At 44.2% G+C, this 15,142-nt stretch overlaps 1 protein-coding gene across 3 annotated transcripts; it reads left to right on the top strand.

Moving 5' to 3' along the window:
• The first annotated feature begins 513 nt into the window (after nt 1–513).
• Nucleotides 514–13,362, top strand: EEF1AKMT1 (EEF1A lysine methyltransferase 1). 3 transcript variants are annotated; one of them, XM_055702356.1, is made up of 5 exons: nt 514–610; nt 6,813–6,971; nt 7,942–8,024; nt 8,685–8,965; nt 10,465–13,362. In XM_055702356.1, exons 2-5 carry the CDS (start codon nt 6,822–6,824, stop codon nt 10,590–10,592), a joined length of 642 nt encoding a protein of 213 aa, XP_055558331.1. In that variant the 5' UTR covers nt 514–610; nt 6,813–6,821; the 3' UTR covers nt 10,593–13,362. The 3 variants fall into 3 exon arrangements, with proteins under 3 accessions (XP_055558331.1, XP_055558332.1, XP_055558333.1); XM_055702357.1 differs by having other exon boundaries at nt 523–610; nt 6,818–6,971; XM_055702358.1 differs by lacking the exon at nt 514–610 and adding an exon at nt 1,107–1,311.
• The last annotated feature ends 1,780 nt before the right edge of the window (nt 13,363–15,142 follow it).

The following is a 15,142-nucleotide window of genomic DNA, read 5'->3' as shown; positions in this document are numbered from 1 at the left end:
TGGCTTTTTGACGACTTGGGATGGAACCTGAGACACATCCGTGACTTCGCGGTCCAACCTGACCGGCCGCCTGAGGCGAAGCACGGCCCGCGCGGGAGCGCTGCGCGCCGGGGGCCTGCGGGGGGCGGGCCGGGGGCAGCTCACGGCGGTGGCTCCGCTACGGCTCCTGAGGCTTTAGGAAGCCCCTGTTTCAGTCGGAAACCCCCCTGCGGACGGCTTTAAAGCCACCCGAGCCACCGCGGTCGGAAAGGCACTGCGAAAAGGCGGCTTTCCCGCCGGCTGCCGGCCGAGCAGCGCTCCGGCAGCCCCCTCAGGCGGCGGCGCTCCGGGCCCGGCTCGGACGGCACGTGCCGGCAGGCGGCCACCCGCCGGTGTGTCAGCGCCCGCGGGGCGCGGGGTGAGGGCGGCAGCGGGGGCAGGCGGCGGCGCTCCCCGGGCCGCCGCCGCAGCAGGCGCACGGCAGCGCCCCGGCCCGGGCGCCCTGTCAGAGACGGGGGGAGGGGGGTGCAGGGCCCCGCCCCGCCCCGCCCGCCGCCAGTGCCCAGCAGGGGGCGCGCGGCGCTGGGGCGGGGCGGGAGAGGCCCGCGTGCGCGGAGGGCTCTGGCGGCCGGTGAGTGGAGTGAGGAGGCGGGCGCGGGGCTCGGGGAGTGGCGCGGCCGGGGGGGCCGCGTGTCCGTCCGCCCGCCTTGGCGCCCGCAGCGGGGCCCGGCGCTCCGCTGTCCGTGAGCGCCGCCGCTGGGGCCTGCTCTGTGTGTGTCTCCCCCCGCTCCCCCCCCCCCCCCCCCCCCCCCAGGTCTTCCGCAGCGGAGGGGCCGCGCGAGTGGCGTTTGCGGCCCGGCGGCCCCTCACAGCGGGGCGGCCTTTAGCGGCCGGGCCCAGGGGAGGCGCAGGGGGGCCGCGGCTCGGCTCCCGCGGCGGGTCCCGGCTCGGAGGGGGCAGCTGGGGCGGGGGGGGCGCTGCCACGGGGCGGGTGGCGGCCGAGGGGAGGGCAGGCGGGCCCCTGCAGGGTAGCCCCTGGCAGCGGGGTGCGGGGCCTGCAGCGGTGGGGCGGGAGCCGGAGGGAACGGGCTTCCTCCAGAGACCCCCCAGCGTTTCACGGTGTCCCGACTGTGCTTACTGGGAAGGGTGAGGATTGCGCTGGAATGCACCGCGCTCTCCCGCCTCCCGGCAGCCACCTGCCCTCCAGACGTATTGAATCCAGCGCAGTTTCTGTGTATTTAGTCATCCCCCGGGTGTTTCTCTTCTATTAATTTTTCCATGTCACTTTGAAGCACGATGAAGTTTCATCACTGACGGGGATTCTGTAGCTCGGTGAGGCCCTGTGTCAAGAACCAGCTCCTTTTGGTTATTTGTTTTTTTTTAACAGGGCTCTTGCAGCCCACACGTGTTGCATTCTAGTTCTTGCCTTGGAAAGCAGCAGTGGATCTCAGCCCATGGTGTTTGTGCCGCTCATGGTCACAGGCTCTGTCATACCCCTTCTCAGTTACGTCCTCCTCATAGTCATTCCACAGCAAAAGCTGTTCTGGTCTTTGGATGTCTCACCACCCTTCTTGAAACTTTTCTGGTTTCAGTATTTTATCTGCTTTTTGTTGAGATGAAGGGACCAGAACTGCTGGCTAGTTTTGTTCTGTATGTGCTGGTGTCTTGGAGCTCTTGGCAGATCCTTTTAAATTTCTTGTAAATTCTACTTAATCATGTTCTCATCAGATGCTGTTCCCATTCAGGCAGGAGACTTCAGGATTATGATGTGATTCTCCAAAAATATCATACCAGTGTTTGGTGGCAGCCAGAATCAAATGTTAGAATTTTTTAGGAAAATAAATAGACTGTAACAGAAAACATCATCAAATAACAGCATAAATGTGTGGTCATGTGTATCTTAGATATTGTGTAGAGTTCTGGTCCCCTCATCTCAAAAAAAACCCCAACCAACTATTAAAAGTGTTTAACAAGGATGAGCAAATGTATGGAAAGACTTTTGTCAACCAGTCAATGGAGTGGATTAAACCCTTCAGGCTAGGAAAGAGCCAGCTTGCAGAGTGAGGGAAAGGGGGTGACATACAGGTGTCTGTGAAATGACATGTGGAATGGTGTGGAGAGTGTGTAAGTGCTCAGCCATTTGCTTTCTCTTCAATGCACAAAGTATTTACATCACGTGAAGCTAGGTAGCCATGGTTCACAGCTAGAAGAGGTAATTATTCATAAAATAAAACTTATTACCAGCTGACATTATAGATTAAAAAACATTATGTCAATTTAAGGGGTACTGGACAAGTGTCTCTAAGAGAACTGCATTCACAGAATAAATCACTTCAGGTGCAGAAACAGCTGCCTTAGGGGACAACGGTTAAAGTCTGGGAGAGTACAGAGCGGGGAGGTATCACATGCACTTGCCTTATCTCGATCCTTCTGAGACAGCTGCGTTTGGCTGCCTTCAGGATAGAAGAATGACCAGTATCAACCCCTGATCTGAACTAGTACCATTTGCCAGGGACATTAACAAAATGTCCTCCAGACTTAATCCTGAAATGGAGCTGTTCTCTGATCTATGGTGGGTGAGCTGCTCCTGGTCTGCAAATCCTGCCTTGACTCTCTTTCCCTACTGCACAAAAGCATTAGTACTTCAGGAAACTGTTCCAGGTTTCTGTGCAAGTTTGTCAGTATTGCTTTTCTGATGTCCGCTGGCTTGGCCATCCTGTTCAGAGGCTGTTCTGTTTCATGGCACCTAGGCCCCAAAACTGTGAGTCGTGGAGCATTTCTCGGTTGACTGCAGAGGAACAAGCTGGCTGCATGTGTTTGAGGGAGACCTCTCAAATGTTTGACAAGTTTTGATTTGTATTCGAAGTCTCTACAAACCAGATGTAGCTATGGCCTAGCATAGGACACATGACCAGCCTTGTAGTAGTTTTCTGGTCCCTCTGATGGGGACTCGTTTACCTCCAAGCAGGTGGTTGCAGCCCCTTTCAGGTGATTTTTATTATGGTTGCACACCATTGTCCAGCTTTTCTCGGTATGTGTCACAAACACCATAGACGATGAGCTATTTGCTCAAATACTGACTTGGGTGGCTTGGGGAAAATGTAACTATTTAACTCTGGTTTATGCTATCTGTCTTTAGATCCAAGTTACTCTAGAATAAAATCTTTACTGAAGTTGCAGGTGTGCTTTTTATATTCTTCGTAAAAGATCTAAGGGGCTAACTCCATCCTCTTCCTGCCCCCTCCCAGCGATGAACCGGGTGGCTTTCCAGTTGTGTTCCTATTCCTTGGCCCTCTCAGTAGTCTCTCCCCGGACCCCAGCTGACCTGGTGACTGCAGGTTTCCAAACTTCACTGGATAGTGGGACACACTTGGGCATAGAAGCCACCCTCTTATCTCAAAGAGGGGCTTCCAGGTGATCATAATGATGGGTGGACCAAATGTACAGGGGACTAAAGACTAGGAATTTTTGAGTGAGTTAATTTTTCCATAGAATTCCTTCTAACTTTTTTATTCTTTTCCCTCTGCTTTAGAATTTGTCTATGTAAAGGTAGAGTTTTCAAACATGACATCTGGAAACTAATGTTAAATAGGTACAGTATTGTGAAGACAGGGCCTTGGAGTCTCCTGTACTACTATTTTCACTTGGTATTACCACTTTTTCTTTTTTTTTCCTTCTTCTTTGAAGAGCTTTCACTCTGTATGGATGACATTTACCTGAACAGCTCATCAACTAATAAGAGAGAGGTAACGCTGTGCAGAGGGGAAGGGACTAAGGAGTCTGCAGGCACCTCCACCCCTTCATGCCACCTGCTGCACCATGGGAGCCATACGCCATGTAGTGTAGTTGTTAGTCACCTCGCTTTTCCCATTTTATGGGCAGATGAGGCTTTCCAGAGGCCAGTAGCATTCAAATTTGCCATTCTGCCCTACGAACACAACTGCGCTTGTCCATGTTCCACTCTGTCTGTGGGAGCTTTTTTCCTGCTTTCCTTTAAATGACCTCTGACTTTACCATGACTCTTTATTTTTCCAAACTGCATGCAGTGTTCTTGAGGTGCTCTTGGAGATGTGCTTTCTTTATCTTTTTGCTTTTTAATTAGGTGCACATGCAACACTTAAGCTAAGAATTAATAGTAAAGAAGATTTACCACCTTGCTGGTTTTAAACCTTGTATTCCTATTAATACAAGGGTTTAATGCAGGTAACATGGCTGTATCAGCACTGTACATGTTACAACCACTCTGAACCCCAGGGAATTCCTAAAATGCAACCCTGTCCCCACATTGTGGCTCTTGTAGAGAGTCCGTGAGGCCAGAGCGCAGGCTGCTCTAGGAGGGACCCAGGGCCTGGGGCAAGCACAGATGGGCCGGCGGGAGCCTCAGGGCTCAGATGGGCCTTGGGCCTTTAAATAGAGTTTAAAGGTTCCCTAAGGGCCAGAGGCACTGTGGGTTTCTCTGCTTCCTCCCATCCTCCCCCAAAACTTTTAGGGTTGTTCCTAGACTTGAGAGCAGTGAACTTTCTGAGAGGGGTATGGAGGGGCTTTCGAACAGTAGAACTTTCTCCCTTGAAGCCAAAGGAATTTACCAATCTCATTCACATAAACTCACTTTAATAGTTTTCTGATGTAGTTCTTGAGTATGGAAATGCCTTCATGCTAATGACCTGTCAGTGTATATAGACAATATATGTATGTTCAGAAAAATATAATTTCTACCATATGTTCTGAGTTACCTTTCCTTGCAACCTCACAGTTAATTACTGCTTGGTTCCTAAGGCTTTAATTTACAAACTGAAAGGAAGACTATCAAAAAAATCAACTAAGAAATATTTATAGAAAAAAGATGTCTATGGCTGTATGCCTTTTTATCTACTGAAACAATGGGTAATGCTTCATCAGCAATTTTATCTGTGAGGGTTTCATTTAATGGGTATGGATTTAGTCCTTGCAGATGCCTATATAGGCTAGCTGAACATAAAATTTAATTTCTGACTTAATAACTGCAAGTTTGCATCTGTTTCAGTTTCTTAGTGTCGAAACATAGATATGTCCTTGCCTAGGGGATAATAGCAAACCGGATTATTATATGTATGATGCACTAAAGAAAAAAGAAAGTCGTGAGATGAGGAGTGGTTTTAAACTTCTAACATCTGTCCTAATGGAAAAAAGTTCTTGTGTAGGGCCTAAATGGATTATAGCGTTGCATAGTTAGAGCATTGTTGCTAGAAACTATATTATCCGTGTGAACTTGCAGTCATATAGGAAGTATTTTAAATAATAATATAAGTAATTTTAAAGCATTTATGTTTTATTCAACAGAAAACTAGGGACAAAATTAGCCATTTTGGCTTTACTAGGTAACTTGACTTCCGAATTCTCCTCTTGCGTAAGGCGCAGGTGGGTCTGCAGGCTCTGAATGATTCCCTGTTTGGCCAGCCTGGCCCGAGAAGCCAGCAAGTCAATAAACGATACTCTAGGAAAGCCAAGTGCTTTATTCTCATCACATGTAGGTGTGTACCGTGTCAGTGGAACGGCAGAGTAATTATTCTAGTCAATACTGACGAGTTATGTCACAGTGGCAGGTTAATGGTACCATTTTTCCGGCAAGCAGGGAGCAGCTTTGTTTTAAGTAATGCCTTGAAAGCTCTGCTAGGGTGAGTAGCATGGAGGGAAGGGTGGAGGAGGAGACTGCGAATTCTGGAGTTGTCATTGTAATGCAGGCAATGGGGAGAAGAAAAACCATGAGCCAGCTATACTAGAAATGATATTTACTGTTGAAGTTGCCCATGGTTCAGACGGCCCACGGTTTTCTCAGTGACTTCTGTGCAAAGGCAGCTGTATGCCCCTTTCCGAGTTCCGTTACAGTAGTTGCTCGTGTGCCAGTTCTTAGATCAGAGGCAGAGAAAATTAGTTTCTTGAAAGAAGAATCTTTCCCAGTTTTCTCCAGTACTTTTCACGTACTGGGTTCCCGTTTTCGTCACCTTCATCATATGAGGTGGCACTGTCCCTTCTGGGAAGGACACAACCGGATCAGGTGCAGCTCAGCTGCCTGGGCTCAGCAGGGTGAAGGGATGCTGTGCGGCGGCACCCGCTTCCAGCTTTCTGAAAATGGCTGCACTTTGCCGTTACTATGTCTTTCTGGTACAAGTTACGTGCGTGCTGCTGTGCACAAAATACACAAATTTTAATTTGAGTAGTGTTGTTTTAGAAAAACATCTTCTCAAGCTTCTTGTTGGCTTTTGTTTGTAGGAGGTTTCTGGCATTCAGAGGAGTCTTGTCTTTTTTTTTTTTTTTTTTTTTTTTTATGGCGTGGAAGTTAAAGCCAGGTGACGCTGATCCTGGAATGCTAGTTTACTTCATTTTGAGTCAGAAATGTCTGACTTTTGAACATGGGAAGGAATGACCAGCAGCTATCCTTATGTCTAGGAGGGAAAGGAATCATTTCTATAGGATTTGCCAAATCCACTAAAGGGTGGTTTTCTTCTGCAGGCTAATACCTAAAAGGTGTACAGATTCAGGAAATCCAAGAACTGCAATGACAACTTCCCTCTATGAATACAAGCCAAATCTGTGTTGTATAGAAAGGGAGCAGTGTTGCTGCTGTTCCTGAATTCTCTCTGGAGGCATGTTACTCCTGATCAGCCTCTCACTGGTTTAAGAGCTCCTAAGTAGAGGGAATATGTTTTCTCATGTTAGGCAGTTTTCCTAGTTAGCTGTTAGCCTGAGTCTGCATTGTCAGTGGAAGTTGTTTGATTTGGGAGACTATGCCATTATTAAAAGTGTTCACCATTGGAAAGGGTTAATTTGATTAATTTTTTTTCCTCTGGTTGAAGTCTAGAAAAATGGATGATGATGATGATGACATTCCCCAGCTTTCATCCCATACGTTGGCTGCCCTCCAGGAGTTCTGTTTGGAACAGCAGCAGAGAGAGGGCATGAAGACCTCCCAAGGGTTTAATCAATATTCCATTGGCTCGATAGAAGAAGACTGGGTAAGAAACTATAAACTTCAGTGAATGAAGCACAGTTAAGAGGAGTAGCCTTTACCAAGTTTCTTTTGTGGATGGATAATGAAATGAAATGAAATGAAAAAGGGGAACGCTCAAGATGTTCTTAGAGTAGCAAAATTAATGGACAGTATTACGGTGGATATTTGCCTAAATCTGGGCACAGTTGTCTGTTCTGCATATGCGTGGGGGGTACAAACTGAAACTGCATGGAGAGGGAATAAAGCTGCCAACAGAAGCATGCATCCCTTCTGGAAATTTTAACTCCAGCCTGGCATGTGAAGGTAGTAAAGATTCTTCCCCCAGTTTTAGACAAACACAGTGTAACAAGACCAAGTGATCTTTCTTTTCACATCATATTTCTTTCTGTGTTTTATTTCTTTGGTTTTGTGGATGGCTGCTTTGCTGCTTTTTTTTCATTCTGACTGATTTTTTGATTTATCTCTGGACTGATGTGCGGGGGGGGGGGGTTTACTCTTCCTTTTTCTGATGTCTTCTCATTCAGTATTTTTATCCTTTATATATATCTATATATATCTATATATATCTATATATATCTATATATATAGAAGGATATATATATATCCTTCTATACTGTCACTTTTCAAAGTTCCTTTTTCCTTTTCCACTAAAGTAACTCAGTTTAAGAGCACACAGATATTGAGTATCTGCACACTGGGTTTGAACTAACAAGTGTCTGATTTTGCATTACTTGGTTTTCCTGATACTGCAGTACATGCTTTGGAAACACACAGTGTAAGATCCCTGCTGCATGTCACTGGATTACAGAAGTAAAAAGACTGTCAGGAAAATAGGCACCTTTCCAGCTTCAGTGTGTGAACTGAGAAGTTGCTATAAATTTTGGTTTTCTTCAAATATGACTCACCACACCTAACTGTACATAGCACAGTCAGAAAGGTTGATGTTGTTTGTCATTGCATGTTATCTTTCTCAGCAACTGAGCCAGTTTTGGTACAGCGATGAAACTGCATCTTGCCTGGCTAATGAAGTGGTTGTGGCAGCTGGAAAAGGTGGCAGGTAGGTTTTAATAATTACATTGTAGATTTAACATGTCTTTTCTGTAAATGTTTCATTTCTACTATGTAGACAGAGCATGCAGTTTAATTCATTACTCGTAGTTCATCTTTGTTCAGCTGGGATACTGCAGAAATGCTTTGCTGCTGTGTAGTTAATAGTAGTTCATCAATAGTAGATCTTACCATTTAGCATTTCACTGAATGTTGTAGGCTCTGTCTTGTAAAAGTTTGCTGAGTCTTTTTATTTTTGAGTAATACAAAGAGCTGCAGAGCTTATTAATGACTTGCAATTCTTTCCTCTCCTTTCATACAAAGTTTCTGCAGAACAGATGGAAAAACTTGGGTTTCGTCCTATTTCTGTAAGGAGTCGTTTTTAATTTCAAGTTTTCAAGTACATTTCCTGGCTGTTCTGAAACAAGATTTTTCTCTGTAGTTAAGCTTCAGGTCTTTGTGCAGCATGGAGGTTGAATAGGTTAATGGCTTTAATACTTAAAACTCTGTTATTAAATGATTATTTGTTAGAATGGAGGAATAACAGTTTACATTTTTGGGACTAATGTTTAAAATGTTTTGCCAAAGCAGTCCTGAGGGCTGCTGTAGGGTTTTTATTGTTGTTGTTTGCCTTTTAAATTAATATTCTAAGTTACTGTCTCTTTTTCAGGATAGCATGCATTAGTGCACCAAGTGTGTACCAGAAACTGAAAGAACAGGACGGTAAAGATTTCTCGGTGTGTATACTGGAGTATGACAGAAGGTTTTCTGTATATGGAGAAGAATTTATCTTCTATGATTACAACCACCCCTTGAACTTACCTGAAAATCTCCTGCCACACAGTTTTGACATTGTAATAGCAGATCCACCTTATCTATCTGAGGAATGTCTTCAAAAAACATCAGAGACCATCAAATACTTAACAAAAGGAAAGATTCTGCTTTGTACAGGTATAATTGATAAAAATACTAGGCCACCATTAAGCATCTTTTTCTCTCTCTCAAAAGACAAACTTACTCAAGTGAGAAAAATACAAACTCAATAGTACTACTTTATCATTAATTCAAGGAGGAGTATGTATCCTAAGCTTTTTACTGGAATACTTTAGTTCAACATTTATTTTAAACTGAAGGCATGTGTTTTTTAATAGTTGAGGTCAGTACTTTCTTCATGTGGCATTATGAGTTTTACTAAATTTTTTAAGAATTGTAAGATCCTCCTGCAAAGTTCCAGAAGTGCTTTTTCTTGTAAAAGGGCCACTCTGTAATTGCAATGATTGAATGAAATCTGGGTATGACAAATCTAGGTGCAATTTATTGTTAAAGTCTTATTGAATAACCTTACGAATTTGTGATTTTTTTAAACACGTCAGTAGCTGCAGGACTTCAGCTGCCATATACAACTTAGCATCTAAGGTGCACTAAGTAGAAATAATGACAAATAGGTTGGAATTGCCTCTGCTGAGTAAAGTGGGATTATTTCAGCTAAGTCTTGATGAAAATAAAAAGTCAACCTTTTTTTTCCCCCCACATTACCTGTCCTTACTGGTAAACACAGAAATTGTCATTTGCATGAATATATGAGGGGATTCTGCCACTATGATTCAAGTAAAGAGATCTTAGGCAGTGAAATACAGCTGGAGGAATTAAAAACCAGTGATCAGAGCAGTGAAACTAGATAACTTGCCAACTGTACTTGCAGGTCCTTCTTTATGGAGATACACTTGTTGGTTTAAGAAGTGATGAGTTCTGCCATAGTCAGGGTGTTTCTTGAACTGTGATCTTATTACAAGACATCTGAAGACATCCAGGAAAGTTTTGCAAAAAAAACAAGGACAAAACCCCTCTACACAATTTGAGGGAAGTTAACCAAGCAGGCAAAAAAAAGAAAAAATAACGCGTGGCCATAGAAAGCCTGCTTCTTTGTTTAATTGGACATGGCAGTCATGCATAAGGATGGTTCTAAGATTTTTCTTCCCTAAAATGGATGGGTTGTCCTTCAGTTTAAGAAGTTTGAGAAATACTGCGCAAGGAAGTGATTTCTCAAGTGTGTAGTTGTAAATACCACACTGCAGTTCATCTGAGTGGAAGAGTATATGTAATCTGTTTGCATTTCCCATGGCTCCCTACCATGTAATTTCTTTGGCATGTAGCAAGAAGATTGAGTTCAAGTTTCTGTTTTCTATAAAAGGGGCACTGATCTTACCCTCTGCTGCTTGCTATGAAAGTTCTCAGACACTGATTTCCTTGGGGCATCTTCTGTTCTTTTAGATGTATTTTGAATTTGCCATTAGATTCGGGTGTTAAATGTTTAGCTGATAGTGTAGCTGCTTTAAGCCTTGCTTCCTTAAAAAAAGTAGGCTCTATCTATATGCATTTGGGAGGAGCTATTAAAAAAGCCCAAACATTCTGTTGTTTTTCTCATTGAATACTAATTATTTTTGCTGCAGGTGCAATCATGGAGGAACAGGCAGCCAAATATCTTGGTGTGAAGATATGCAAGTTTATTCCAGAACACTCGCGAAATTTAGCCAATGAATTTCGATGTTACGTGAACTATGCATCTGGATTGGACTGATTCTCCTAAAATCTACAACTTTTTCAGATTAGTGACTCCACATTTCTCAATGCTGAAATATTCAGCTCCAAGTACTGTTTTCTGGGCTAGCTTTAATCAACACAGTGTGATAGCCTCTCTCTTTTAAATGTGTAAGCATGTGCAGTTACTTTGTTTTGAATCTTACCTGTTAGGTAAATGGGGACCAAACAGTGCAGGTGCTGGATAATGAGAACTTCTCTGTTAAAGAGTTTTATTCTAACTGCCCGTTTTTACTGTCCAAGGACTCTTCAGTGACCTCTGAAGTGATTTTAGCTGGCTGACTTATAACAACACATAGGTGCTTGCCTCACAGACATCAGAATTGTCATTGCATCAGAACTGATGACTAGGTAGCTAGTGGATGGTTGAAAGAGCATGAATAGTGGTCTCCTTTCAATCTTGAGAGATGCCTCTCAGTGAAGGGATTGAGAGATGTTTATTCTGAACGTGTCACATGTTTTCAGATTCATTATCCAGCAGGCTGATGTTTTTATAAAGAATAACTAGAAGAGAAAATAGCTCTCCTTCTAGGGAGGCCTCTCCATTTGTTTTTAATAATAATCAGAAGTACCTACCAGTTGCCAAGTAAGGTAAGACATACTATCCACTGTTGTTGCCAGACTGACTTTTTAAAAACTTGTGGTTATTATTTCACCTTTTCTCTAAAGCCTTGTCACAAACCCAGACTTTCTTTTTGTAAAAGATAAGTTCTATTTTGTCATCACCACCAAGTACACTTGTGCATGTATGTGTGCTGGACTAGAGAAAATGTAAGTCGTTAAATGTCTCTGCAGAAGTACAGTGCATTTATTTTGCGATGTTTATGTGTTAGCACAACAGAGAGTCATGAGCTTTTAAAAGACATGACTAGGCTGTTCTGTTTACTAGTTAAGTGAATCTCCAGGGCTGTTATAAACCTGATGTCTCCTTCAAAAAAAGCACAGTAAGGATTTCCCCATTAGAGAGGGCTTTACTTTCATTAAGAATCCTATACATTAGTCAGGCAAATGCAACACATCAGCTGGGCCTTGCATTAGTGCTTCAGACTGTTCATCGATTCTCACTTTGAGTTACTCTTGCTGTTAGTTATGAGATGCTTCTGTAGAAATGTGACCCACACGTTAGTCACTTAAATCTTGACTCATAATGAATCTGGTTAAATATGGTGCCTGCTTTTTAGCAGATTTCAGTATCAAGCTAAAGGTGATTTACAGGTATGTCAAGTTTGTAGTTACGAGAACAGTCCTTTTTTTTTTTTTCTATTGCCCAGTTTTATCTTTGCCTCCTGTCCCACAGACAGCAGTAGAGCACTAGAACAGAAGTGTCTTAGAAATCCTTGAATTTTACAAGGCCACTGAGGTATAACATAAGGTATTGATCAACTCCCACTGTTTTTAATAGACAAATGTTAAATTTTAGACACAAGGTTTGGGCAGTATTTTAATCAATTTCAATCAAAATAGGTGATAGATTAGAAAAACTTTGATTTGGAGTAGTAGAGATTTTTGGTAACTGATGATAATTTTGAAAGCCAGTTTTGACTAACCTTTTGACTACTATTACTAATGTATTTTTGGGTAAAAGCTGGTTCATAAATTCCAAGGCGCTCCACAGTTTTGTCAGCTATAAATATACTATACAAAACCTAAGTACTTGTCTTTTGTATGCTGTATTTATATATTGGGATTGTGTAAAAAGCTACCAGAAATGCTGCATCTACAAAACGAAGCACCTAAAATGAAGTATTAAGCAATTTGTTTTGCAATGGGGATAAACCTAATTAAGCTTGTGAGACAAGAGTTTTAATACTTGTGAGAGATAATACTCATGTTTCTATGCATTTTTGCTCTTTGGATGCATATTTTCCCATCTGGTGGAGTGAATAAATGAGCAGGAATAACATAGATGGAATATAATCCTCCTTCAGTGCTCAGAGAATCACGCTTCTTGAGCTGGACACAACAGTGGTTCATAAATATCCACCCAAGCCAGTGTTGCTCTCTTCCCCATTTTTCAAGAAATTAACTTCCTAAGGCTTTTCCCTCCTCACATTTTGTATCTGCTGCTTCCTCCCCTCTCTCCTCCCATATAGTGTTCCTGAGTTCCACGATGCCATTTTTCTTTCTTTCACGCATCTTGGTTTCTGTCAGACTGGTAACAGGTATTGTTAAAATGAGAGAAGTGCAGCAGATGAAGAGCTTGCAGGGACAACAGCGACCAGGCTCTTCTGACAGTCTCTGTGAGCCCATGGCCGATACAGTTTTGCCTTTCAAGCCAGAAGCCATCCTTGCTGCTGAGCCCCATAAAGCCAGAATCTCCCCCCAAAGTGACCGTCCACAGGTGGCATACAGCTGGGTTTAGCTGTTTTCCAGGAGGCTACACCATTACCTTTATGTGGCCAGTTTCAACTTAAAGCAGACCAGAAAGTTAAATGCATAGGTGTTGGCACAAATCTATATGTCACAGTTGTAAACTGGTTTATGTTTACTACCTCAGTGTCTTGCACACCAAGCAGACGGAGACAATGAAGTAACTCCTCAAACTATGCAGAAGCTTCAAGTGGGACAGGTACAAATGCCAGAAGGTATGATACTCTTCCCCTGCCACCCACCTAAATTAGAACATGCTGTTCTAATACAAGCATCACCTATGTTGCTGCTTTGCTATTTCCTTCAGTTTGCTTCATTTTAGTAAACGTGTGTTGTTGGGCTCTCTGTATCAGAATTAAAAGACGACTTTGCTAACTTCATCACAGACCTTGCTTAAAAAATGAAAGTACACCGTTCAGTTGTACCAAGAAATTCAGTTCACCAAGAAAATAACTGCTACTTCTCACATGTAGGTCAGATGGCTTTGAAAGGCAGCACTGTGAAGGTCCACAATTACGAAAATGAGGGTACATGTGAATCTGTGCAGATGCAACAGAGCAGCACGTTGTCCACCAGCTTCCCTCTTAAAAGGCTGGTGAGCGCAGGCAGCTGCCCAAGCAGAGCCTCACTAGATGCATTCACAGCCTTCATCAACGGTAGGAGGTAAACTATTTTTGTTGTGCTTGTTTCCAAGGAAGTAGCTGTGTTTCTGAGAAGGCTGCAAATGACAGAAACTGGTAGTGTATTTGTACTTTGTGGCACTGCAGTAACTTCAAGAAATACTAGGTGATAGCAAAGTCTCTTCTGTAATAGGATTATGAAGAAACCTTGTTTCAAGTAGTGATTGGCTTGCTTTACTGTGGATGTCTCATGGATGGACTTTCTATTGGAACAGACTGTAGTGAAGCATTACCACCAGGCTGCTTTTCCAGTGGCATTTACGACTGCAGAGTCATATGTGCCACAGACTCTTGGCTGCTGTATGCAATACCCTGCTGCTGGTACGAGTGTGACACTTGACAGAAAACCTGGGATCTGTGCACAGGCTGATGGCTGTAGTTGGAAAAGACTATACTGCAGCTGCCTGCACCTTACTCCAGATGACAAATGAAACGTTTCTAGAAATCCTGTTGCATGGCGTCCGAGGTGCTGCTTCCATTAAGATCTAATCTGCACTTCCTGTTAAAAATGGTGTTGCTCTCGCAGAACCACAGAATGGTCGGGGTTGGAAAGGACCTCTGCAGATCACCTTGTCCAAGGTTCTCCTAGAGCTGGTTGCACAGGATCACATCCAGGCAGGTTTTGAATATCTTCAGAGGAGGAGACCCCACAGCCTCTCTGGGCAGCCTGTTCCAGCGCTCTGTCACCCTCAAGGTAAAGCAGCTCTTCCTCATATTCAGGTGGAACTTCCCATGTTGCAGTTTGTGCCCATTGTCCCTTGTCCTGTTGCTGGGCACCACCAAAAAGAGCCTGGCCCTATCCTCTCAAGATATTTGCCTACATAGGTGAGTCCCCTCTCGGTCTTCTCTTTTCTGGGCTAACCAGGACCAGCTCTCTCAGCCTTTCCCCATAAGGGAGATGCTCCAGTCCCCTCATCAGCTTTGTAGCCCTCCGCTGGGCCCTCTCCAATAGTTCCCTGTCTCCCTTGAACTGGGGAGCCCAGCACTGGGCACAGCACTCCAGATGGGGCCTCACCAGGGCAGAGCAGAGGAGAGGATCACCTCCCTCCACCTGCTGGTCACGCATCTCCTGATGCCGCCCAGGGTCCCATTGGCCTTCTTGGCCGCACACCCTTGGCTGTACAGTTAGCCGGTCTCTGTACCACACAACTGCTTTCACCCCTCCGCCCATGCCCCTCCATACCACAGCAAGCAGAAAGTATCTCTGATAGTTGGTTTTGTCACTCCTTCTCAATTACCTGCACGGTGCAGCCCCAGTGCCATGCAGAGAGGTGGGAAACGGTGCAGTTGGGGTTGGGTTGCAGCAGCTCCTTGTCAGCCCGTGTGAGAGCTTGTGCTGCTGCTCTGGGTCTGCTCATGTTCTGCAGCCTCCTTAGATGGGAATACAGCAAAACCAAGTGGTAGCTTATGCTGCCACTCAGCAAAATATGTAGGACTGACAAGATCTCCCTCGTGCCCTAGTCCAGGTAGTTATGGCTGT

This window comes from Falco cherrug, chromosome 2, assembly GCF_023634085.1.
Source record: "Falco cherrug isolate bFalChe1 chromosome 2, bFalChe1.pri, whole genome shotgun sequence".
Lineage (NCBI taxonomy): Eukaryota > Metazoa > Chordata > Aves > Falconiformes > Falconidae > Falco > Falco cherrug.
The sequence above is the reverse complement of the archived record's forward strand: the minus strand, read 5'-3'. Positions and strand labels throughout refer to the sequence as shown.

What these genes read in the sequence shown, in the direction of transcription:
- EEF1AKMT1 (XM_055702356.1), top strand. Translation starts at nt 6,822, where the DNA reads ATGGATGATGATGATGATGACATTCCCCAGCTTTCATCCCATACGTTG. An exon ending in GCAGCTGGAAAAGGTGGCAG is followed by an intron (nt 8,025 to 8,684) that starts GTAGGTTTTAAT and finishes TCTCTTTTTCAG; the next exon opens with GATAGCATGCATTAGTGCAC. An exon ending in AAAGATTCTGCTTTGTACAG is followed by an intron (nt 8,966 to 10,464) that starts GTATAATTGATA and finishes TTTTTGCTGCAG; the next exon opens with GTGCAATCATGGAGGAACAG.